The sequence below is a fragment of the Electrophorus electricus genome, chromosome 2 (assembly GCF_041902795.1).
Source record: "Electrophorus electricus isolate QZ-2024a chromosome 2, ASM4190279v1, whole genome shotgun sequence".
NCBI classification, from domain to species: Eukaryota; Metazoa; Chordata; class Actinopteri; order Gymnotiformes; family Gymnotidae; genus Electrophorus; species Electrophorus electricus.
The window spans coordinates 18,671,075-18,697,107 of NC_137498.1; the positions used below are offsets into that span (position 1 = coordinate 18,671,075).

General features: G+C 42.6%; 1 protein-coding gene across 6 annotated transcripts in view; it reads left to right on the top strand.

Annotated features, from left to right (window-relative positions):
• The window catches only part of rngtt (RNA guanylyltransferase and 5'-phosphatase), a 76,251-nt gene that overhangs the window by 39,409 nt on the left and 10,809 nt on the right, over positions 1 to 26,033 (top strand). For 5 of the 6 annotated variants that reach the window (XM_081695554.1, XM_081695552.1, XM_081695551.1 and 2 more), the window contains 2 exons: positions 6,524 to 6,592; positions 21,240 to 21,340. In XM_081695554.1, the coding sequence (XP_081551680.1) occupies positions 6,524 to 6,592; positions 21,240 to 21,340 (170 nt within the window). Of the gene's footprint in view, positions 1 to 6,523; positions 6,593 to 7,183; positions 8,601 to 21,239; positions 21,341 to 26,033 lie in introns of those variants that run through there. The other variant, XM_081695553.1, reaches the window with a different exon arrangement.

A 26,033-nucleotide genomic window follows, 5' to 3' on the forward strand; every position in this document is an offset into this window, starting at 1 on the left:
CTTCATCTTAGGCCTTAAATTAGTTTACTAATGTAAAGTGCTGTAGCTAAAAGCTAAAAGCATGTGGCCAGATCAGCCATTTATGGAAACAATTGGGTATCCTTGGGGGAAAAAAGCCATGCTTATGATGTGCCTTTACATCTTTATATAAATAAATCAGTTTATCATGTAAGACCTAACACTGCTGTGTGTGTCTATGGTAATAGTACCATCTACTCAGTTGCCTACTAATAGGCTATATACCAGAAAAAGTGGTAGCCATTAGAATGATACAGTGCCTATTGCAAAATGAGTCAGATTGACTCAAATTGACCCAATATTACCTCATATAGGGGTGACTGTTTCAAATTATCTATATGAAGATTAAAGCTGTTCTGCCTCTGAATATGAAAAGTAGAATGGTGATGTGTGTAAATTCCCTAGATAAGATTGTTTGCATTGGCATTTAAATGTGCCCTTATACTGTAAGATGTTTTTAAACGGTGAACATAACATTCCTTAATCTTTAGATAGTGCTAAAAGTTTAATTTCCCATTACCCTCTGTGCATTAATTTTTAATAAAAGGACTCTAAATCTCCCCTGCAAAATATTTAATTCGCCCCTACCGGACCTCTTCTCTTGGCAGAGATGAGGCATGCATACAGAATACTCCATTAATTTGAATCTCAACAGCTAAAACCATGCCTGCTTTCCTCTTATTGCCAATTTTTCATTCAGTTCATATGAGCGGTTTAGAGTCTGTAATAGGAGCAAAGGGTCTAATTAAACCTAGCTGCCAGAGACCTGGGCCACTTGGGTTGGGCGTGACTGCAGACGTGCTGGTCTTGTGTGACGGGAGGGTTTGAGCTCCAGTCATGACCAGCCTCTGCAATCTTGGGAGCAATGCTTGGAAAGTGTCTCTTCCTCTGGGGTTTGGGAGTGTTGAATTAGGCATGAAAGACGCCTCCAGCATAAGGACGAATGACTGGAATATCAATCTACTGCGCTCTCTCTCTCTCTCTCTCTCTCTCTCTCCCTCTCACCCACACTCAACGGGGTTCGGTTACTGAGTGTGGAAGACAAAAGAAAATAAAGGAACCTGTTGGGGAGTGAGGGGTCTCCTGAATTCACTCCAGGTGTGTTGTGGGTAATCAGAGGTGTGGAGGAGTACTGAGGATACAACTGAGCCTGGAGTTCCTGAAGGGCTGATGGACACTCAGAGCTTTGTCACTTGCAGGAGACTCTGCAGTTCAGCAGCTCTCTTGACATTCTTTCCATCCCATCATGTATTTCAAATATGCCTTTTATTTTGCAACGTAACGTATGATGTATTGTTTCCATTCAGCAGCTATGCAACATATTAGTTCATCTCTCTCTCTCTCTGTATCTCTCTCTCTCTTTCTCCCACTCCCTGAAGGGTTCAGCTGCTATTGATGTTTATACACCTCTGTGCACTTTGTTGCAGTAAAATGCATCAGGCAGCAGTATGGCGTTCCCCAAACACCTCAAGAAGCTGAGACACACTTCCTCCTGTTTGTTTGCTTGCGCCTTTAGGGAACAGAAATGTTCCCTGAACACTGTCAGGAGCGGAGGGTAAGCCCATGCTGTGGGGATGTGATGTGACACTGTGACTGACTTTGGGAGTTTTCATTTCCAGGCCGCTCTGCTCCGATAGGTAGAGACTCGCAGCGAGGGGGATCCAGTGTCGTTCTGGCATATGACTGGCCTGTGAGACACATTAACTGCGTTCCAAAATGGTGCTAGTGGCAAAGGGCATGTCGGTTCACCTTCCCAGATCATCTACGTGTTGGCCAGAAACCTTTTGCAATGTGTGTAGTTGATGATGCAGCACATGCTAATCCAGCACTGTATCATTTAACACGGGTTTGGTTCAAAGTAGTTTCCAGCTGAACAGCCTGTCAGCTCCACCATGACTAATGATCTCCATTCTGTCTGAGGCCAAGACATGCAGATCGACTTTGGGGATTGTCACTTGATTTGTTACCGACATCCTCCATATTTCTCTCAGTCACAGCCCAGCAAGCCTCGATTTACAGTGACTGCTCCCCTTAGGCAGACCTTGGCTTCGCTGTCTTGACTTCTGACACTGTTCTTCCTGACGAACTCGAAATGCTTTCTGCGGGTGAGACTGACGCATCTGCACTGTACCTGCACCTCACCCCCTTTAACAAGTCCTAGGACATCTCATTCAGCTTTAAAAACTTCTGTGTTGGTTTTAAAGCCTGTGTAACATCACTCTCTGTTGTTTAGAAGAAGCATTAGCATTAACGAGGAACGCCATTTTGTTTGAGACTTAGTCAGTTAAAGTTCTGATGCCTTTTTCATTTGCCATTCCCATTAGTTTGTCCTCTGAATCTGCATGTCATCTTGATGGACTGATTGGGGCTTGGGCATGCTGAAGGAACAGTTATTAAGTTGTCGGCCGTGTGGAGAGACTTTGATAGATTTCTTGATAGACTCAGCCTAAAGCGATTATTTCTAAGTAGAAGGGGGCTTGTCATCTCTGAAGTTAAATTAATAAGCTGCTAGTTTGGGATGCATTATTTACTTAACATTCTGTCAGCCCTTCACAACTTTGGGTGGGAGGGTGTGTAGGTGTTTGTATGGGGAGGTGCTGAAGTGTTTATAATGGCAGAGGATAAAAGCAGATGCAGACTCCTAATTAAAAAAGACATTAGGTCCACCTCAACATACTACATCTGTGGAGATGTTTTCAGACTGCAAAATGAACTACTGATTGATTGAGTGGCACTGTGTGTTCTGTGGTGGATTTCACAAATGAAATGCTATTGCGTACAGGCCAAGTTGATTTATATTGAATCTCTGTATTTCGAATGTTATCTCCAGTCCTGTTCGTTTTCATACGTTATGCATGCTCTGTGCATCACTCTGTATAGCATCTCCTTTAATTTAGCACGTGGTGTGAATATAATAGTTCCTTTATAAGTGTTCATGTTACTGGATACATGGGGAGACTAGAATGTGTGACTTTTTTTAGAGAGTTGTTTTGTTCTTTTTTTCTTTTGCTCTTTGTTTGTCATTCTTTTAAACATGACAGTGACAAACACAAAGCCTTCCTGAGAAAAGTGACAGCTCAGCACCTCAGCACTATTGGGTCTCCTCTGACTCAGAATGCTCATACACCTCATTAGAATTGAACCCATACTGGAGTTTAAGGACAGTCCGGCTGAAAAAATGTCTGTCTTCAGCAGACCTTCACACACACAGCTGAGACCCACCCAATTGGCTGGTTTTTAGCAGACCTTTATATATTCAGCCACCCAGACTCCTCTCAGAGCCAATGATGTAATTATCTTTGCGGGCATTACCCCAGATGTAAGAGCTCATTGTCAGACAGCGATTGGGAGAACTCATGGGTACTTAAATGCCAGAGTTTAAATCAGTGCAACTCTTGTGACATTTGAGTGGGAGGTGGCCTCAAAGTCAGAGCTGTGAGCTGTGCTCTTGAGTCAGTGCTGCTAATTCTGAGGAGGTGGGGTTAACCTTTTGTGGGCCTCCATCATAAAGAGAACTATACTGAGGTGCAAGGTGGCTGTTCTAGCAGACAAACAGTCACTATGAGAAGTAACCGCTAAGCTCTTGAGACAGCTCGAGGGAAATGGGGGTTTGCTGAAAAGTTTGATCTTATGGCCATGGTTAAATCCTGCAGCATCAGTTTGAAAATGGCTGAAAGAAGTGGCATGGGTCAGCATCTTTTGCACAGACCTAGAACCTTTTTTTCTTTCTTTTCATTTCCTATGCTTTTATTACATCTCACCAGTCTTATCTGGAGAGTCAGGAGAGACATTTGACTCCTGTCTCAGAGGAAAGCATGCCATTGAAATACACCACATGGAAAAAAATTACAACCAACCAAACACAGTGCTTGGTTATTTAATGTGTTCCTATGCATGGGAAAGCTTCAGTTCTCTGCATTTTGACAGAAAAGATTGGTGGTTTCTGCTAAAGAAAAGTGGCTCTAGTGGATGACTTACCATGGGCATACGGAGTGGGGAGTGGGCCAGAGACAGTCCTCCTCTCTGCTTGTTAAGGCACGAGTGCCTGTACACATATCGCCTCCAGCCAGGCAGGAGCCGACAGACTCACATGCTCCCCTGCTGAATTGGACCCGTCTTGGACCAAGCGCCATAACCTCTCTCCACTTCAGCACCCCCTGAGTTATGGCTGGACTGAGCAATCTCCCCTTACGTGTCCTCAGAGCCAGCCAGAGTGGAAGCTTCTCAAAGCAACTGGGCTGCTTTGGTTTGGTCTAAGCATCCAAGGAAGGGTCTCGTGTAACAAAACAAATCATGAAATGCTTCTTCAGGGTGTCTGAGGTTTGCTTAATCATAGTCGGGCATCTTGCTGTGAGGATTCCTCATTAATGCTTTTTTTCCTTCATGGACAACAGTCGAGACATTTGAAATGGAGGGATTCTCAGAACACCTCATGATTGACTTGTGGAATCAGCAAACCTTTTAATCCATTTGATGTTAATATTAAGCCTGTTCTCAAAGTGCACTGACTTGCTATGGCAGAAATGCAAATTCTCTAACAAGTACTGCAATTCAAGTCATGTAAACTAAAGTGCAAAGATGAATTTACTGTGCCAAGATTTGTCCCTCATCATCTCTCTCTCTGCTTCCCGTGAGTGAGATTTTGAAATAAAGTTTTTGACAGCTTTGACTCAGCAGTGACATTTTTGACTCACCAGCCGGAGTGTTTACAGTTTCAAGTTCTACCCTGGTCTGAGATCAGAGGCCCCCTGAGGAAGAGAACTCCAAGAAGAGAAAACCCATAATGGCAATGAGTATTGTTTTGTGAACTTTTCTGAACTTATGTACAACCATCATTCTCACCTGTTGAACTTTTCTAATTCAGGGACAGAACGGCATCAAGAAAAGGTGTTTTTGTATTTGTGTGTGTATGCCTACCACCCACCCCGCCCCCCAACACTTGAAACAGTACTGCATTCAAAATTACACAAACATAAGCACTGCTTGTGTCTAATGCACTGAAATTGCAAGCAGAGGTTCTTAGTTGTTCTTGTGCATTAATGCAATTTACTCTTTACTGAATGTGAAATGAATTGGCTTTCATATCTGATGCTGTGTTTGGGGTGAAGAAAGTGGGTATTAATGTAAAGTATAATGGGATTTTAGAAGATTTGTCAAGGGAGGTTCAGCAAATCTTGTTCAGCACCTCACACATTGAAGAAACGGAAGTAATAAAAAGTATTCATCCAAAGTACAGTGGTTATAAAAAAGTGAAATCTTTGTATTGACTTGTTTCATGTCCTTGGTCCTTTTTGTGTTTATTTGTAAGGATTAAGGTATTGTGTATCCCGACGTTACATAACTCTTTGTGGGTGTGCAGGGATGTGCAGGGATGTGTGTGGGTGTGAGTACTACACATGTACACTTGTTGTGTGTATGTTTTTGTGTCCTATCTTATGTTATTATGTAGCTGAACCCTTTTTTCACTCTAGACTAATAACCTTGATCAGCAGAGCTCAGCATTGAACACATTACTTTGCCCTTCACAAACCTGACTGGAACATTCTCTTCATTCTTTCTGCAGGACAGAATCCAGAACATTCTCCCTTTGAACAGTGCATGGCATATGTACAAAGCCCTCTCAGTTGCTTGACTTTCTTGTCAAGAGAACATTCAAGCATTTTGCTTTCCAAAACACTTGATTCAATAGCTGTGCATTAAAGGCAAGGTCTTATACAGCCTCTGCAATCTTTAAACTTGTCCCAGTAAGAGAGCCTGTACTGGCAAGAGGGATTTGCCCATGATTTTAGGATCAGTGTTCCATACTGAAGTTTCAACCCTGACCATTTTGAGAGAATACTAAAAATCTGAACTTGGATAAGTAGAAAGTTGCAACTCTGTCATAGGGAAGGCTTTGCTAACCTTGTTAGTGCTGCAGATGGGTACAAGGTTGTGTTCTGTCCAAATGAACATCTGTTCTCCCCAGCAGTTCATACGATGGTTAACTGCTTCACTGATCTCACAGTTGTGCACTTAATTACACTGCAGTCTACTACAAAATGATCAAATAACAATGTTCTATATTGGATGCCAGTGATTGGTTGGAAATGTTTTTGGGGCTTTTGGGTTTTATGTTTTGAGTTTTTAATTTGAATCTGCCCAGAAGGTGAGGTGGTTGTTGTGGGTGTGGGTGTGTGGTGTGCATGCATCTGCGTCCTTGTTGGGTGTGCACTTGCGATGTTGTGAATGTTGTCTCTTGGTCATTTGTTTGTGCATGTATGCCAGCTGAGCCAGCCAAGGACTGCGATGGAATCCCTGCCTTGCTCCGTTTTATCTTGTTCTCTCACATAGGTTTCATCTCCCACCACCCCCAAGTCACTACCACTGTTCTCCTCTTCCACCTGTTCTCCTCTTTCTGTCCCTCAGGCAGCCCAGTCCTGCCTCCCTTTCTCTACCACTCACCTAAACTATGCTCCTTCCTCTCTCCAGTGTTGATAAACACATTGTCTGTGTGTTTCTCCTGCAGCTCTTGGAAGGCAGTTTCACCTCTCAGGTCAGTCATGAAGTTGATGGCCTGATCTTTCAGCCCATCGGGGTGAGTAGAGCTCAGCTGCAGACACACATCCGCACACACATGCATGTGTACGTACGTGTGTGTGTGTGTGTGTGTGTGTGTGTGTGTGTGTGTGTGTACACACACACCCACACACACACGCCCACACACACCCACACCCTCTAATTCAATCTAAAGATGTTCACTCATGGGTCCAGAAGCATGAACCCAAAGTGGCTGTTTGGTGAAAATGACCTCCCAGTTGTTGCTCCACTGTGTATTACAGAGCATTAAACCCATTTTCCAGTGCTAGTGTACAGCAGGTGTTTGCTTTAGAGCGCTCTCTTCGTTCCAACCCAGGACCCCAGTGCAGCTCCAGGGGAGCCAAAAGCTCACGTCTTTGATTAAACCAAACCCTACGGTAGTGCAGCTCTGTGACTGTGATCAGAGCTCCACCTCAGAGGGGCTGGTCATCATTCTGAGAGCAGCACGTAGGTGTTGCTAGTTATTTCTCTTCCTCTGCTCATTCATCTCTCTCTTTCTCTCACCCTTTATCCCTCTCTGTTTCGCCGTCTCCATGGGTGATGCTTGCCTCTCGCTGGTGCCTCTAAACTGTTATCTGCCGATGCCCAGGAATTGTCAGCCACATTAGTCCCCTGTCAACAACTTCCAGCCTCCAGACAAACAGCAGCAAGGACGAGTGGGCTCAAAGGCGCCTCTGTACAGCTGGGTGTCCAGAGCTGAAGCCGCTCTTGTGCAGAGTGCATGTTCTGTCCGTGTCTGGACTTGGCACATGCATCTGCTCTATATTGACATCCCGTTGACGGACACACAGCTGATCCCGCTCAAGAGGTGGTTGCTACAACTTCAAAATGGACTCTGTGCCTTCACAGAGCTTCACATCTCCAGGACTATCATGAAATGAATTCACGCAGGGAGATTACGTGAGAGTGGGAGTGACATTTAGGGGTGTTCATGTTTCTGCCAGGGGCTTCTTTGTGCTGCCATGGAGTGAGGCGATTAGAATAAGCAGTTTCCTCTGATAGACTGGAGCTTACTCGCAGAGCCTGGGCACTGGGCCTTTGACTTCCTCAACATGATCATCGTCATTTGTAAACAACTTACAGTAGCTCTGGTGTCCCTTGGTTGTAATCTGCTTGGTCCTCAGGTACAAAGCCAGTGCAGGTGAAGGAGGGCATGGGTGAAGACCTGGTTTGCTACATTCATATACAGGTTCATGCACAGACTTCAGCAGAATGCTAAGGTCAGCCGAAGCAATTCAGGATGTGCAGTTATTTGATTGTTCATTCTCAAACCATTGCTTTATGTTTACGGAAGACTTTAGGAACTCAAGAAGAGGTGAATTTTCAAGTTTCCTAAACACTTGAAAATGCACTTATTTAAAAAAAAAAAATAGCCAGAGCTTCAGCCTGATATCTTGGTACTAACCTATCTATGCTCACATGAGGATATCTTTTTGATATGGTCTATAGAGCACTTCTGTAAGTAGCTCTGGATAAGAGCATCTGCCAAATTATGTAAATGAAAACTTTGACATTTTTTCATATGTCTATGAGCAGAACCAGGGGCTTTGATGCATTCTTTATGCAGGACTGGATTTCAGGAGTTCAGAAAATTCAAAGGTGCTTGTTGCCAAACCAAAGTCTCTGCTCTCACTTTCTCTCATCTAGCACTTCTGGTTATGAGAGAAGCTACAATCCCTCAGGATCTTAAAGCATTAAATTTATACCTGATTGTACCGACTCTTCTCCAAAAAGTGTGGGTTTTAAGGCAAACAACAGCAATGGTACTTTGAATGTGCTTTCAATAATCAAGTATTAATGCTAAGGGTAAAGTTCAGGTTAGAGTGACTTTTGTATCCCAAAAGTATCTTCCTTGTTGACACATGATTGGTTTTGATCTCCTGCTGGTTGGTGATTTCCACTCCTGATGGTAGTGTATAAGTGATGGAGATGTTGAGATCTATCACATATCGTGTTAATCTGCATATCTCTGAAATCTGATAATAAAATCTTCTCTGGGCACAGCATGCTTTCCTCCCCTTCTCACTCTCTCTCTGTCTCTGTCATTTTATAAATTCACTACTTCTTTCACTTTAACTTTATCTCTCTCATGCTCTGCTGAGACGATAAACAATGGTTAGTGGATTGTGTGTGTGTGTGTGTGCGCGTGTGTGTGTGTGCGTGTGTGCGTGTGTGCGTGTGCGTGTGCGTGTGTGCGTGCGTGTGTGCGTGCGTGTGTGCGTGTGTGTGTGCGTGCATGCAATCTCTCCACATTTCCTGCTCGTCTTGGTTGGCGGGGAGCAGAATGTCAGCATGCAGATGCAGTTTGGCAGGGAGCTGGTGTACATCCAAATCCAACTCATGAGAAACAAACAAATAAGTGGACTGCTGCCTGTATGGCTGGCCAAAAAAACCCCCTCTGTTTCAGAGCACCCAAATTAATGTCTCATTTCCAAAATTAATGCCAGGGATCACGGCTGGAATCAAGCCCTCTATCTGTGTCCTTCCGGGTCTCCGTTTGGCTACCCTATCACTTCCCTTTAACTCAGAACTCATTATTGCTTCAATTAGTGAGTTCTGAGTACATCTTGCTCATATTCATGAATAATTAGTGTAGTCCAAAACAACCGAGGTCCGCTGACTCATGAACGTCACTTATTTCAATGCCATTGGTTTATGATCATGAGTCATTTGAAGCCCTCAAACTGTGCTTCATCAGGTCCTGTTGAACTCAGGTGGGGATTTTGGACCATCATCAATAGTGCAACACATTTCCACTACTGAATGGTGGCTTTAATGATCACACAGCATGATTTCCCCCTACCCCTTTACAATTAGAGTAGTCAAGACTGGAATCCCTACCCCCTTTACATTGGGGGATTGAGAGCATGTCTGAAAATCAAGTCAACGTTTTCTTAGCGTCACAAATAAGTACCAGCCTGTGATGAGGTGGAATTTGCTACCTTCCTCCTTCGTGCATGGCACACGTGCACGCTGCTGATGGGAGTCTGGCTCAGTTCCAGTGCAAAACTGTACTGAATCCAGAGCTCGTGACTGCTACTGCCAGGAAACTGGGCACCATGGGATCCTGGTCAGAGTGAGTGACTTTTCTGTAAATGAACAAGACAGCCACCCCAACTAAGCGAATGTAAGGCTTGAACAGCAAAGGCCTGGGAGAATGAAGTCATATTGAACCTGAGCTCTGAGAGAGCAGAGGGGAGGTTCATTTTTCATGCTGGTTTTCCTGTCTTAGTGTGGCCATGAGCTCTGAGCCACAGGCAGCTGGCCAGAAAGCATAACCTTAAAATATGCTGCGTCCTAAGAGCCTAATTACTGAGGATATGAGTAGCCCTAGAATGTCATAATTAAAAAAAAAATTATTATTAAATCAATCTGTCTGAGGTCCGGTTGGACTTGCCAATATAGTGCAAAGGCCTCTCACTGCCGGGGTTAGAGAGAACTCTCTAGGCCCCCACCTTTATGTGCTTTTGTCTCTGCACATGTGGATAATGTAGGTGCAGTGTCTGATCTGTGAGGTGGTTCTTGCCAGCTGATACCCGATCACACACAGTATTATTGCTCAGCCAAGGCAGAAAACGGAGGAACTTTGTTAGTGGCCACGTCTTTACAGAAAAACACTATCATAGGCACATGCCGCTGCCAGCCATAACAAGTACTGTGTAATATTTGCAGGGCTGGTAATCCTCCATGATCTGGTTATGATGGTAATTTTGTCTTGCATTTATAAATGTACTAGGTTCTCTGTCACGCTATGGCACCCTCTGTGATCCATGTTTTTGTTTAAATTCACCTGGTCATCAAACGGTGCTTAGGGCTGTTGGTTATGAAGCAGCCTTGTAAAGAGAGACACTCATGTCCTTCGTACTGTGTCAGAACAAGATGTTCAGTCTTTGCTCGTTCTTCTGACTGTCTGAAAAGGCTAGTCCAGAGAGCATGGAAAACATTCTGTATCACTGAACATTCTGCTCCATTTCAAATGGCAGTCTTGCAGATGGCACTTATGCTTGCTGTTTGAATATTAAAATGTTTAAAGCACATTTTATATAAGGTAAGAAACATTTGAGGCACTGAAGAATTTACGAGAAAGCAGTTGTATTTTCACCAATTAGTTAGTCTCTCCAGTCACCTGTAGATGGGTCTCAACTTGGCTGGGAGCACCTCAGGATGAGTGGTAACTTGCTACCCAAACAATCTGTCCCCTTCACCTGACTGCAAGAAGCAATCGACTTCCACTGTCTTGTTGTCAATGTTGTAGATTTGTGCACTGTGCAGAAGCAAGACATACTACATGTCCATGCGAAACATAGTTTGTAATAATCAGCATAATACCTGACATCCCTTACCTACCCCAGCAGCCTATAAACATGCATCGTGAAGATGAATCAAGGGTTCAAATGTGTACGTAGGCGTGTTCCTGTCTGTCTCAAGCTATTAATGACTGCTTTGGCATGAGTCCAGATGAATCACACAGAAGAAACCACTAATGTTCCCAATGCTGCCGTCACACCATAATACCAGCCTGTTATTGGGTCTGCACCTGCTTCCATGATCAATCCCCGGCACTACAATAACACCAATGCCAGCCGTCAGAGGGCTCAGTGCTGCATTTGCATCAGATCCCCAAACTCCAGTCACGCACTGTGCCGAGCTGTTAGTCAGGGCTCTGTGCTGGGCTCAGAGCAGTTTCATATAATTGTGGGTGTATGAGAACGGATTGGTCTATGACTCACACATCCCATGTACATGTACGGTTTGTCTTATGTCTGTGGTGGTTTCTGCGGCAGGCTGATGCATGTTGGCATCAGAATCACGTTTATTTGCCAGTATGTTTTGTGTTTGTCGTGCCACATTTTGTGTTTCCATCCAATTTAATGTTCAAAGAAATGTACGATTAGTTCACACTAATTTGCATTAGTTATATGTAAACTGTGTTGACATGTACAGTACATTATTGTGTATCTCAATTTCTGAGGACAGAAAGAAAAACTGGAGGTAGAAGTTGCTAGAGTTTGGGTTAGTACAGGAATATTCTAATATAGGGTTCTTACAGTGTCACTGTTTCACAGTTAGTCAGTGTTATGATGGGAAGTGTTACATCACCATTGATTTATTCAAAATACTGATCACTTTTTACCTTATACTTGTTAATTTTCCCCTTACACCATTTGGTTTATATCCCTTTGGTTTTCTTGGATCATTTTATCCTCTCACTCTGGATTTCCCCTACATCATAAATTAGTACTTCATTTTCCATACATGGATGTGAACTGCATAGGGGGAAAAAACATTTATCTGATTAATACACAGTGCAAACACGTCCGACACGGGCATATAATCACCGGCCATGATCACTGAGCACATAAACAAAAAAACGATCAGAGTACAACTGTGGGGTTTTTTTAGAAGTGAAAAGAGTGCTTTTTGGTAATAGGTAGGGCAATTACTGGAGAAGATAAGGCAGAAAAGTAAGGGCACCTTTTTTCTTTCTTTTTTTTCTTTTTTTGAGGACATTGAGATAAAAACACGTTAGTTTTTAATCATTTTTTAAGATTATCTGGTAAGCAAAGTGCATTTTCTCCCCTTGTTTCACCATAGGATGATTTGCCTGGGTTTCCTGCAATGATAATTTAGCAACTAAATAAGATAGTGCAGTAATTAGAAATGAATGTCTATCTGCTATCTGGATCCAAGTGGGTTTGGTTTAAGATCCAACTTTCTGCTCTAATTCAGTGTTTTTGTAGAGGGTTGTGTGATTAGAATATTACAGTTATAAGAAAAGGTTTGGGAACCCTTTTTGGATTTATTTGGTTTTCTGTACAAACATCTTAAATGTCGTCTGATCATCTAGGTCATAATGAAAAAAAATTTATCAAACCGCACACCATTATTGCAGTCACCTAACAAGCATCTCTGAATTTGATTTTCATAATTGTTCAAAAGTCTACTACAAGACATTTGCTGAACAGATTTGGTGTTTTGTTTGGTTACTATTAAAGTACCTTTTGAAGTAACCACTGCTTTTTTCAAAAGTTGCGCTGGCCATCTCAGGTTTGCTAAGGATGACCTGGGTGTTCCACAACATTGTTAGAATGATGTCCTCTGGACAGATGAGTAACGCACTGCCAGCACCTAGATGGCTGCTTCACTGTCTAATGAAGTAAAGGTCAATTTCGAGTTGTGTCAGGAAATTATAAAGCATATTGTCAGGGTGTCTGATAGTGACCTAAAATCCAAAAACAGTGAGTAGTGCAAAATCACAATGTCCTAAAACCCAGGTCAGTCGCTGTCAGTTCCATCTTTTAAATTCCCTTAAGTCGTTCAGTCTCATTCAAATGTCAAAGGCATGATCTGAAACAATTCCCTGCTGAATTATATGTGAACTAAAACATTATCAGAAATCTCCTAGTAGAACCTGATAAAAAGGCACAGAAAGCATTTGATTGTGGATATTGCCTAAAAGCAAGGTTCTGCTAATTGCTAGATAATAAATATGGATTTATATAGTTATCCCACCAATTTCTGTTTATTAATCCATTTGGTCTGTATGGCACTCTAAAATGTGTGTATTACATCCTACATCACAGAGGAAAGCTTGAGTCACTTATTCAGTCAATTTGAAAGGGTACAAGTTGCGTGAAATCTTTCCAAACTGGGAATCTGGTTTGTTCACAGAAATAAACTCTGGCTCAGATCTTGGGGGAAGTGAGCAGATGTAAGAATGGCAGTTGTCCCCTCGTGGAGAGATACTTTCCCCCAGGAGGGAGAGTAGAGAGTGAGTGTGATTATGTGGGATTGAGCACAAGCCGACACATTTCAGATAATGCAGCCACCTATTGAAAATTCCAGGAAGACCATGTCTGCCATAGTGTCACCAGCCATCAACCAAAGCCCTCGCCCCTAGCTCTTATTAATGGTCGCCTGTAGTCACATACACACAGACACACCATACATTCCACCTCAATAAAGCTTCTATTTTAGTGTTACATGAAATATTGGAGAGCAAGGCTTTTTTGGCATTTCCGACAGCTTTCATCTACAATAAGTAACTATAAGGAGTGCTGTGGGTGTGTTTTGTTTTTTTTTGTGTGTGTGTGTCTGTTTTAAAAACTAGGTTCTGTATTTCTCTCTACGCATTTAGACAGAGCATCAAACAGCGCATAAAGTGAAGTGGCAGACTCTAATTGGCTGTTATCCGATGTACTTCTGACATGGAAGTGTCTTCTGCAGCTGAAATTCAATATTATGCCCAAAGAACTTTACACAGCAACAGCTGCAGGACTCCCAAGATACAGACACAATCCCGCTAGGCTGTACAGCATATCATCTGTTAATCAGTCTTTTATTCAAGTGATTCGTAAAAACTGTAATTATAGAACTCAATTTAATGGCATAAAAAGTAAACCAATCTCTCATACTTACAACAGTCCTTCATAGTTGCCAGTGGGTATTATTTGACCGAGTACTCTCAGTTCATGAGATGAATTCATATTGAAATAATGAAAGTGACTGTAAACCTGTGCATTTTTACTCTTTCTTTCTTTCTTTCTTTCTTTCTTTCTTTCTTTCTTTCTTTCTTTCTTTCTTTCTTTCTTTCTTTCTTTCTTTCTTTCTTTCTTTCTTTCTTTCTTTCTTTCTTTCTTTCTTTCTTTCTTTCTTTCTTTCTTTCTTTCTTTCTTTCTTTCTTTCTTTCTTAACAAAAATTCACAGACACACATGTGCACACAGTTAGATTTGCAGTTAGAGAAAGCCTGTTAAATTACATTGAATGTGCAGAGCAAGGATACAGTACCTGTGGGAGATCGATGTGTATGCATGTGTGTCTTCTAACAGACCATATGCATGTATTGATTACCTGGAGGGGACTGGGAGGAAGGCATGGGAATGGGCTCTGAAATCAGGGAGTGCTGTGCTGCATCCCCAAAAGGAGTAAGACAGAGAGGTGCTTATGAGGAATTGCAAAGGTCTCAGGGGAGTTTGTCCACTGAGACACAGAGCCAAAAGACGAACAGACACCTTGCGTCAATACTGTGATGAAATGCTGCTTTACCCCAGTATGAGTAATTACTACAAAAAAAATGAGCTTATTTCTACCATTTAGATGCCCATCATCTCAGTTTCTTTTCAGATATGTTTGTGTGCTTGGAAATTTTCCGTGTGCATTTATGTTCACTCATGAATGTAGAGAGAGAGAGAGAGAGAGAGAGAGAGTTGTGTATTAATTACAAAATAGAATGTCATCACTGCAGATGGCAATGATAGCGAGTTGAACACACATTCCAGATGGCAGTCTTTGCACCATGTTTACGAACCTTCACCAGAATCTCCTTTTCTTTCAACCACAATCCTAAATATGATCCAAAAATGGTTGTGTGGTTAAAAGATGACACCTGTACATTCCTAGTTTCCCTTTTGCCCTCCACTTTGTTCTGCACTGTTCAAATTCATGTAAAGCCCTGTAAATGTTTGTCCAAATATGAGGTTGGGGCACAGCCTTGGAGCCTGAGAAAAATTAGCTTTGTCATTTGGTTTTATGAGCAACGGCTATCAGATGGAGGGTCACAGTATCAAACGTCTACCCTTGTGTAGAGTCCGCCTGCACCTCTGCTTCACAAAAGGAAATTGCCCTAAAGTAATTGATGCCATGGACTGAGATAGATATTATTAATTTCACCCTCGCTCCCACCCACCACGCTTCTGGTTGGACATGCCTTACTGCTAAAAACTGAGAGATGAGAGTGTTTGTCTTAGGGTTTTTTTGGGGGGGGGGGGCTTGTGGTTGTTTTGGGGATTTGTTTTCAAGTTGCTGACAGGTATTAACACTGAAGGCCATTTCGGGACAATCAAGGTAACATCTCTCTTTCTGTCTCTCTTTGTGATGATCTGAAACGGTGAGCCAGTGCTTCAGGGAGCAAGCAAAAATAAAGAATTAAATAAAACATCTGAAGTGCCTGAAGCATTCGTTTAGTACCGGCTCTCCGCATTATTTATCTGGATTAGTGAAGCATGCATAATTTGTCCTCAGGAAGATCTAATAATGTACGTCATTTCTCGCTCGATGATGACTTAATTAAGGCCAGCATGGGGCTGAGCTCGGCAGCAGCATTCCCTGAGCGACTGTCGAGAGCAGCACATCCAGCTGACCTGCGGCTGTTCACCCAGTGCTGTGGGAGCGGGCGTTAGTGTAGTAGTCCAGAACCTGACCTCACTCTGAGGCGCCGTGCAGCTCCCCTGTGGATATCTGTGTGTATGCATCAGTGTGCAGCTGCTGCTGTTGCGTTACTGTAGAGCCAACAATGGAGAATCCGCTGGAAAAAAAGGAACGGATAATATTTATGCCAGGCGATCTTACTGTTTAAGATTCTCCACATCACAGTTCAGCAAAGATACTAGAATCAAACAGTCAGCATCGGGATCACCAAATCTACGTCTGGCATGTACTATAGCATGTACTAAATGTACCCAGTGGGCATGCCACCCGTGATGCACTGCACCAACAATCAGAGGAGATTTGAGCTGCAAGTCTGAATGAGGCTTTCTTAACGGAGCTGTTTTATGTCTAGACTTAACAGAGGTTTCAGTGAACTGCAATCATCTCACTAATGAACAAGCTTGCACACTATATTGAAATTGGAATGTGACATTCTTCAGTTGCATTTGTAATGTTCAAAATTGCAGATTAAGAATTTGTAATATCCTGGTGTTCTTGTGGTGTGGAATATTATTAAAGTAATTGAAAAACTTTCATGGGTAAAGGGATTTTTATTTATAAATTTTTTTAAGTTAAATGCATGGTAGTTATGGATGCCCAGCTGGTGCCTTTCCCATTTAATACAGTGGCACTGAGCTCTGTCTTGCTTTCTGAATTCAAGCCTTGAAAGATTTAGCCGCTTCATTGTTTGTGTGACACTTGCAATGTCAAGACTATTAGTTCTTTGTTATGTGTAATGAGACCGATATGAGGCATTAATTAGATACTACTTTATAATAGGGATTGATATTTATTATGAAGTCTTGTGTGTGAAGCACTAAGCATTGTGAGAATAAGGAACCAGCAAGACAGAATAAGTAATACCAGGGAAACATGAAAGTTTTTTTTTTTTTTTGTGGTGGTGTTCCTTTTTTGTATGGGGGGATTTGGACTGGACTATATGTGAACTCACTACTCTGATCTTTTTACATTGAAAGTTTGCACATCTATTTATTTATGGATTCTTGTAAACTTCATTTTACATTGTCATCGTTTCGTTTTGTTTTGTTTTTGCAATCTTATCCCGGCCTAAGCAGGTGATGAGGCCCTTTCACACATACATTAGTATGATCATGCAATGCAGTCCTTCAGCACCAAGGAATTTGGGCTCTTCTTATTGAAAAGGAAGTTCAATGTTCAGTGAACTATTGCGATCACATTCGTCTTTTACAGTGGCCTGTCTCCTTATGTAATATGTTCCTGGCTCTGCAAAGCCGAAGCAAACCCTCCTATAGTTCCATCCGCAGGGTGCTGTGTTCATATCATGAGCCTGTGCAGACTACAATGTGGTACAAGCCTCTCTCCTGTCAGGCCTACCTACCCTAGGGGCATGAGGGAACTGCAACCAGCTGCTTTTCAAAACCTCTCGCCCACACTCACCACTGCGTCAGATATTTAGCAAAGAGGATACCTTTTGTCTTCTAGATTGTTCTCTTCCTTGCTCCCTTTCTCTTATCTCTCTGTTTTTGCCCCCAACTCCCCACATCTTTCCATCCATCTGTCTCTTTGTCCCATTCTTGGTTTGGTCTCTCACTTTCCAGAGCTAACTCTGAAATGAAGCTTCGAGTCCTTTCAGTCAGAACTAGTAGTGCACATACCCACTGCACTTGTCCTTAAAGCTAATACTTTCGTCTCATTTAGATAAGGTGAGTCTCCTCCAGGATGGTGCAGCACAGCAGTAATATTATTCATGCATGTCTTGCCTGCATTAGATAGTGGTGATGTTCATTTTTAAGTCAAATTCAGACCTCTTAACTTCTAAACAGCTGAAAATTATATTTCTCTCTCCTTGCACAAACCTGGCGATGCCAGCATTCCAATATCAAGACCTTGAGCAGTTTTAACCCATGCCATTTAGGAAATGTATGGAGATATCTTCCCTAATAGGCACTCACTCTCACACTGTCTTTCTGTGCCAGCTTGTGCCTCCTCTATGATCAGGGCTGAGAAGAGAGAATGGCTCTGTTGTATTGGGGACTAGTGACAGGATTTCAGGCATCCCTGGAGATACCTGAACAAACATCTGAAGCAAATGGGTATTCAATGTATCTACGCTAATGGGCAGCTAATCGAACAGACCGAGGCAGATATACAGTTATATGCAAAATAATAGCAGTGTGTTTAAATCAACTGAGAAAAAGCTCAATCCTCATAATAGCATTTATTTCCATATACACAAAGGCACTGGGAGCACTGCACATTCGATTCCAAATGAAAAAATGAATGAAGTATTTAAACTGAAAATGAAGAAGAAAAAGTAATGGGTTGTTCAAAAAAAAAACCAGCAGTGTCTTCATTTTCATTTACAAACTCGAATATTTACAGTATAAACTTGAAGTTGTTTACAGATTTAGCTTTTCTGTTGATCACTGAACTAATATTTAGTTGTTTAGCCTTTATGTCTGATAACTGCTTTACATCTGTGTTGCATGGAGTCAACTAACATCTGACAACGGCAAACAGATATTCCAGCCCAAGCTGACTGGACTACATTCCACAGTTCTTCTGCATTTTTGGGTTTTGCATCAAAAACAGCATTTTTGATGTCACGCTGCAGATTCTTAATCGGATTGAGGTCTGGGGATTGGGCTGGCCACTTCATTACGTCAGTCTTCTTGGTCTGGTGTGTTTGGGGTCATTTTCCTGCTGAAACACCCATTTCAAGGGCATTTCTTCTTCAGCATGACCTCTTCCAGTATTTTTGTATATTCAATCTGGTATGCGATACATGGGTCCGACTCCAAAGTATGAGAAATATCCCCAAACCATTATGCTTGCACCTCCATGTTTTACAGTCTTCACAGTGTACTGTGGCCTGAATTCAGTGTTTATGGGTCATCTCACAAACTGTCTGTGGCCTTTAGACCGTATTATAACAATCATGCCCTCATCTGCCCATAGAATGTTGCGCCACTACTCTTTAGGCCAGTCAGTGTGTTCTTTGGCAAACTGTAACCTTTTCAACACATCTTTTTTTCAGCAATGGTACTTTACGAGGGTTTCTTGCAAATAGTTTGGCTTCACGTAGGCATCTTCTGATTGTTGCAGTATTCACAGGTAACTGAAGATCTTCTTTGATTTCCCTGGAGCTGATCATTGGATGAGGATTGCTTCTTTGCCATTCTTGTTATTCTATGAGCTACATGGATGGTAGCATTTCTTTTCCTACTACATGTTTTGGGTTTTGTTTGCCATTTTAAAGCATTTGAGATCATTTTAGCTGAGCAGCCAATTATTTTCTACACTTCTTTATATGCTTTCCCCTCTCCAATCAACTTCTTGATCAAAGTTCTTTCTCCTTCGGTATAATGTCTGGAACGACCCATTTTACTCACTGAGCAAGGGCTAAAACCAGCAGATACAACATTTGCTGCCCTCCTTTAAATAAAATTGACACCTGTTTCTTCATAGAATGAATGACCTCACTAAATGTCTGTTTTTGTAGAGGATATGAAGCTGTGTTTTGTTTGATACTGCTTAGTACAAATTGAATGTGAAGAGATTGATGAATGCTGGCCATGATGATTTTCTCTGTAAAGTTAAAAAATTAGTGGATAACCTGTATTTCCATTTTAAAGCACTGGTACATTACAGCCCTCAAACCTGTACCCTAGAATCATCCATAATGATTAAGTAGATTAATTCTTTGGAGTTCATGTGGATTTTTTGTGTAGCCTATATACCTACATTCTATCCATGGTTGACGCAAAGATCTTGTTAAACAAGACCTCACTGGACGATTCATGGGCAACTTGCCTGTTTTTTGGGGGTTTTTTTTCACACATTGTTAATTTAATGTGTCAGATTATAAACAATGTCAGATTATAAACAATTATGCTATTTGTTCTGGTTATATCATTATTGTTTACACATTGTCACTACTGATAACTTTGTGTTTGATCTAAATCATATTTAGTAAACATGTTTAGACCAAGTTAGTGTATTAACACTGTTTAATGGCTGTATTTCCCAAACCGATTTTCACTCAGTAGTGTTTTCACACTCTCTCCATTAAAATGGGCAGTGCTTTCTCAAATACATTCCAAGTTTCTAGCATAATGAACTTTTCTCGCATAAACCTGACTGAAGCCATTACAATTTTGCTTGGAGGGAATTTGCAAATCATCTGAGCGTGCTCAGAGGGTTTTATTGCCCATGCCGAGGCTCACCCACTTTCCAGCATGTGAGCGTGAAAAAGTGTTATCGCCCCTTTAAGAGCCATCAGTGCCTGTGTGGTTGCTAAGTTACACACATCAGGCCCTGACTGCTGCTCATTGCTTAGCGACGGAATTCTCCAGGTGTGGAAGTTAGGCCAAATGTCAACGTTTTTTTCAAAGTTTAATGAAAAACTTCAATGTAAGGCTAGAAACAAGACTTTCAAACTTCAGATATAAAAAGTGTTCAGCAGCTCACAGGAGGATGAGGGAGGATTGGTCTGTGCTGTTCTCCAGAACCTTTGATACACTGTTACTGACCCTGACGAGCTGCGTATAGACTGTCTAATAGAACACAAAGCACCAAAGTATTATGGATTCCGCTTCCTTGTCTGCCGCCCTGTTCAAAAGTTGAGCTTGTGCTCTGTGGTTTCCTATGGCCTAGGATCACTTATTTGCCTCTTGTTCTGGATCTGGATCACTCAGTACTGTGTCAGCCTGTAGCTTCGGGCCATGTTGCACTGGAAATGGTGCCGCCAGTGTGGCAAGTCCCAGCTATTCCATTCTTGTTATTTCTCATCGGGCTCGACTGACTGAGGTAGTCCATGTATATAGAGAAGCAATGAAAACTAATCCTGCAGTGACGATGGTAAAGGGGATGAGCTTTATGGTAGCCTACTGCCTCGCCAAGGATAATAAAATATCTGTTAACAACAACAGAGATCATGTCGATGTGGCAAGCAGCACAGATATTGCAGCTAGTGTAAAATGGGCTTGAGGAGCACAGTGTTCCTGGGACCAGGCCCCAAAAGGCCCCAGCACTGGGTACTGGGTGCCCCGGCCCCTGTGTTGCTGGAGAAGGGAAAGGACCAGAGCTTTCTACTATGGGTAGGTCTACGGGTAGGACCACTAAAAAATATCCTTATTCATCCGGGAGTGTGTGCACTGTACTGATTCTGGTTTTATTTTGTTTTGGAGCTCAAATTTATACTGAAAGATGAAAGATATGTTTGAATTTTTAGGGTTTTTAGGGAGAAGTGGCAAATATCTTTACATTTATCATGGAACATCAAATCAGTGCGCAGTTGCTGTTGCCGTTACTGTTGATCATAAAATCAAAGAGATCCTTTGACTTTCAATATATTAATATATTTATTTGTGTTAAATATTAAAAGCTCTAAAACCTATTTCTCACTCACACACTCTCACACTCTGTCTCTCTCTCGCTCTCTCTATCTGAGCAGAAATATAAGCCGGGCCGCTGTGAGGACATTCTTAAATGGAAGCCTCCTAGCCACAACTCTGTGGACTTCCGACTGAAGATCTCCAAGGTTGGAGGGGAAGGGTGAGTCCCTCTCGCCATGGCAACAAGCCTCTCCAAAGCCCCAACAAAGACCATCAACAAAACACGCACATACGCACACACCTCTTAAATGTACGCCATAGTATATTCTCTCTGAAGCCTTTTTTTGAACATTGGAACATTTGTATGGCAGATATATTTTTGAGATTTTTGTGACTGTGCTGGAGAAATATTTTGATGTTTGTGTGTTTATGTAGATGTATGAGAGAGGAGGAATATTACATAGTCATGTGCAGGTAGTAGCAGTAAACTTAATTCAGATTAACTGAATTCACATCCCTGGACACTGGATGATATTACTGTTGCTGTGGCTCAAATGAAAATCGGCCCACCTGTTCACCCACAGGCCCATGTGTTATTATGATTGTTATTGTGCCCAAGAAACTGACCTCCTTCTCTTTGGGAGGGGGCATGGTTTGAGATGCCTGTGAATTCAGCAGGCAGCTAGACCCCAGCAGGATGTTTCTCGGCTTAGGTAACCTGCTGCTCGAGGCGTCTTCTTGAAACCTTCTCTCTCTCTTTCTGTTTTTCTTTTTTCTGGCTGATAGTGTTTTGAGGCTCATCACGGGGCTGAGGTGGCATTACAGGGGGTTGTCATGACTCCCTTAAACCTGTGTTAATGATGGCCAGGATTCACACCCTACCATCAGGAACATTGATGGCCCAAAAAAAAAGAGATCTTTCTCACACAAATACATATACATATATTGCCTTCTTGATGATTGTGTGGGGGTGTGTGTGGTAGCTTGGGAGGTGCTGGGAGGTTTTTGGAGGAGTCTAGGTGTTGACAGGATGTACAGTTTCAGTAAACAGATCAATACCCCTCAAGTGGATGCAGATCTCTTCTACCCATGACTGAACTGAACCACCACTGAGCCGTCAGCATATCCCTGTATGCACACCCATCCACCCACATGCACATGCATGCACATATGCATACACACAAGCACACATGCGTGCACGCACACACACTGAAAAATCTCAGTATGGTAGTGCATATTGTTTTTTCTGGGGTGGTCTTTGAGGTGCTTAAAAAAATGTGCACATGGGACATTAATGTCTGATGTCCAAAATGCCATTTGCCTATGCTCTGCTGGTTTCTATGCCTGTTGCTGATGCTCTCAAACCTGGCAGCTGATCGTTGTGTGTGTTGGCACACACGATCTTGCCGGTGGGAGGGTCCTCGCTCCCGAAGCGCCTGTGTAGAAGAGGCCCGAGGTTAGGCCTCCGTCTCCGCCTCTGCCGAGAAACAGGAGGTTGACGGGTGCTCGTCTCTTCCTCCCACACTGTGCCTCCTCTTCCTCTCCTTCCCGGCTGCCTGTGTGCACTCCAGTCTCCCGCCTCCCTCTTGTTATTTTTCAAAGGGCTTGTAGAACAGTGCGACGACAAAGACGTGGGGGCTGAGAGCTGAAGAGAGCGACTGCAGGCGGCTCCGGTCTCTCAGGGTAGATTCTGCAAGGAGCTCCAGGCATGACTTTGCGCTTTGGCTTTCAGTGTGTACTGCAGGTTCTGTGCGTAATTGTTGTTGGTACCATACCTGGAGATCACATGCACTGTTGTTTTTGGTCTTGTTTTAACACACCCAGTTCAGTTTGTCAAGTGGTAAGTCTAACCATCCTAAGATGTGTGAAATGTAGGCCTTATTTATAAGCTTATTTAGCCACTATTGGCAGCAAAAGAATCTATTGGTTGATAAGCCAGCTTTCTACAAAATGCCACTTTAAACTTCAAAATTTAGACTTTGGCTTCTAAAGTTGCTTTAGTTATGCTGACGTGCTGTTGCTCAACTCCGATCCCAATTAAACCTGTGCGGATGAAATGGCCACTGGCTCTCCAAATGTTCCACTTTTATCAGCAGCTTTACAGGCCCAGGCTGAGAATAGACTTCCTCCCTCCGTCATGTAGGCCTGAATACCTAAATCTCAGCAGTTGGTCCTGCTGTTCTCCCCTGGCACCTGTTTGTCCCCAGCTGAAACACACTTCCAAACACAGTCAACGTGCAGACATGCAGCCAAACAAACTTTTGAGTCTCATTTGTTCCACTGCTGAAATGAATTATCCTCTTGTTGCCAGGGTGTGGTGTTTTGCCATGGTTTGATACAGGCTTCTGTGCATGCCTGCTTGTAGATAATGTTATAAATATGGGTCTGAAATGGCGAGCGAAAGGGAAACAGAAGCGATCGGAGAAGAGAGGGAAGGTGAGCAGTGCGGCCCGCGAGAGAACAGGGGAGAAAAAGCCGCGATATGGATGGACGCATGGTGCCTGTTTGCTCAGCGCTAAGGGAGACCTCACACCTCATTTTGTCTTGATTTCATCATCATGACCATCTGGGACAGAAGATGTTGAGAATCCTCCCCCCATCACAGTGGGCAGGAAACCGTCACCAGCATGCACTAGATTGGTTCAATCACGATAGACTGTCATCTGCATGCTGGCGACAAAGGGAATGACTAATAATTTACTAATTTAATAACAGTCTTAAGTGAATACATTTGGAGGAGTCCACAGTATCAGCCACTGGATGTGACGGCAATGGATTCTTCTTAAACAATAGTGAGTCTGCCTTTGCCAATTGGCTGTGAATATAATTTCTGCATGCTCCTTCAGCCCTTGGAATTGTCAGTACCTGAAATCATGGATGTCTTACTGCAGGAGTCCTATATGCCAAGGGTATTCCAAGACAACAATCTACAAATCAGACATGGCCCCACTGTGCCCCAGATCTCTTTCAACGGGAGAGATAGAGAGACAGAGAAGAGGGTGATTGTTGAGTGTATAATGCCCCTGGAATACTGATTAGCTTTGACTTCTGCTTCCCTTTCTTGATTTCCACTGACGTATTTAAACACAATGTATTCCTTTTTTTTTTTTTTTTTTTTTTTTTTTTTGTCTTTTCGCTGTGAAACATTCAGATGCAAGAGAAGTGAGACAGGGTTATTTATGCAGTCTGTCAGACAGAGAGCTGTTGCTTGTTGGCTACTTGATGAACAGCAAATTAGAGAAGTTATTTGTCCCATATGATAATTGGATGCTGACTGTGTTACATTTACGATGCACGCATGCGCACCGGCACTCTCAGATGTGATTAATCAAACCAAAGTGCATGTGGTCAGGCCAGGTCAAAACCGCCATCATCAACTCCCCTCACTTCTAATTAACCCTTTCATTTTTCATTTTTCATCATTTTATCAGCATCCCTTCTAGCTATATATAAAATAAATCCATTGTATGCTAAAAGTAATAGACTACAGCCAGGTAATGTTGAGAAACACCAGGCCAAGTGGCTTCAAGAGAACATTAGTTTTAGTTTGTACATTCTGAGAGCTAACTGACACAAGTAGCTAACTACAGAACACTTGATAACCAGCAGTGTTTAAAACTCTCCAGCACCATGAAAGCCTCAAGGTTCCTCCAACTGTGTGCAGCTCTTTTGAACCCGAGGCCCTGCTGTCTGCTGGCCGCCGGAATATGATCCATATTAGATGAGAAGAGTGCTCCAGTGTGATCATTACATATTTATTTATCTAAACATAAGACCATGAGCAGGAGAAAGTGCTGGTGTTCTGTACATCCAAAATGGAGCTGCAAAACACTTCAGGTAAAAATACAAATGTGCATCAGAAAAATAGCCTGGCAGGAAACACTTGATGAGACTTTCCCCCAGAAGACTAATAACCACTGAGTGTTTTTCCGAGTGTGAAGGCAGGGGTGTATGTTGGTTTGTTGCCATTTTCAGCCCGACACGTTTTCCCGACCATGTTAGCTGCTATGCTGCCACATGAACTTCTCTCTTTTAGTCCAGTCCAGTGAAGATAATGGTGGCATCCATGCAGCACAACATACATGGACTGTATGTGTTGCAGCATCATCGACATGCTCAGTGATACTAAAATGAATCAAGTCGTCATTCCCCCCCCCCCCCCCCCCCATTATTGTTAGTCATTAACACATGCTCTTAAAATGACCTCTCCCACAGTGCAGTAAAATATCACAGGATATTCAGATATTCAGGAATGCTGAATGGAGTAACTGCAGCAGCCGCATCTCAGCCAGAACTAGTCCCTGAGGAGAATTCTGCAGAGGATGGGCACAAACTTGAGCCATTCTCTTCAACAGGAATCATCTTTAAACACCATATCAGACATTCTCAGAAAAGCCCCCCCACCCCAGCAATGTATGATGCATCTTATTTTTTATTTCTACAGTGAATGGGGGGGGGAAGAGATGAAAAGTCTCTTCCATGACTATGACCGCACCGCATTTGTGTCCTTTCATGGACATATCTGCAAAGGGTCACACTGACAGCTTGCCTGATTCTGCCTTGATAAAGAACAGAAACCAAATTGGATTATATCCTGCTTGCTTAACCTGTTATCTTTTAAGGTGGCTGAGGTCAGCCGTGGGTGGAGTTGTTGTTTTTTTACACTCGGGGCTGCTCATGGATCAGTCTCCCTTTATTCAGACCTTGACCTTAACCACCATTGCCACCACAGCTATGTTGCTCTCAGATCAGCAGCAACTCCTCCAGGGCTCCTCTCTATGTTTAGGCTGTCATGATACCTAAAGCCTCTCATTGTCGCTGTAGTGTCTTGCTGGGATTAAACAAGCCTCCACACATATTCCGGAAGCACTGAAATGGGGCATAAACAATTTGTGTGTGTGTGTTCGTTGTAC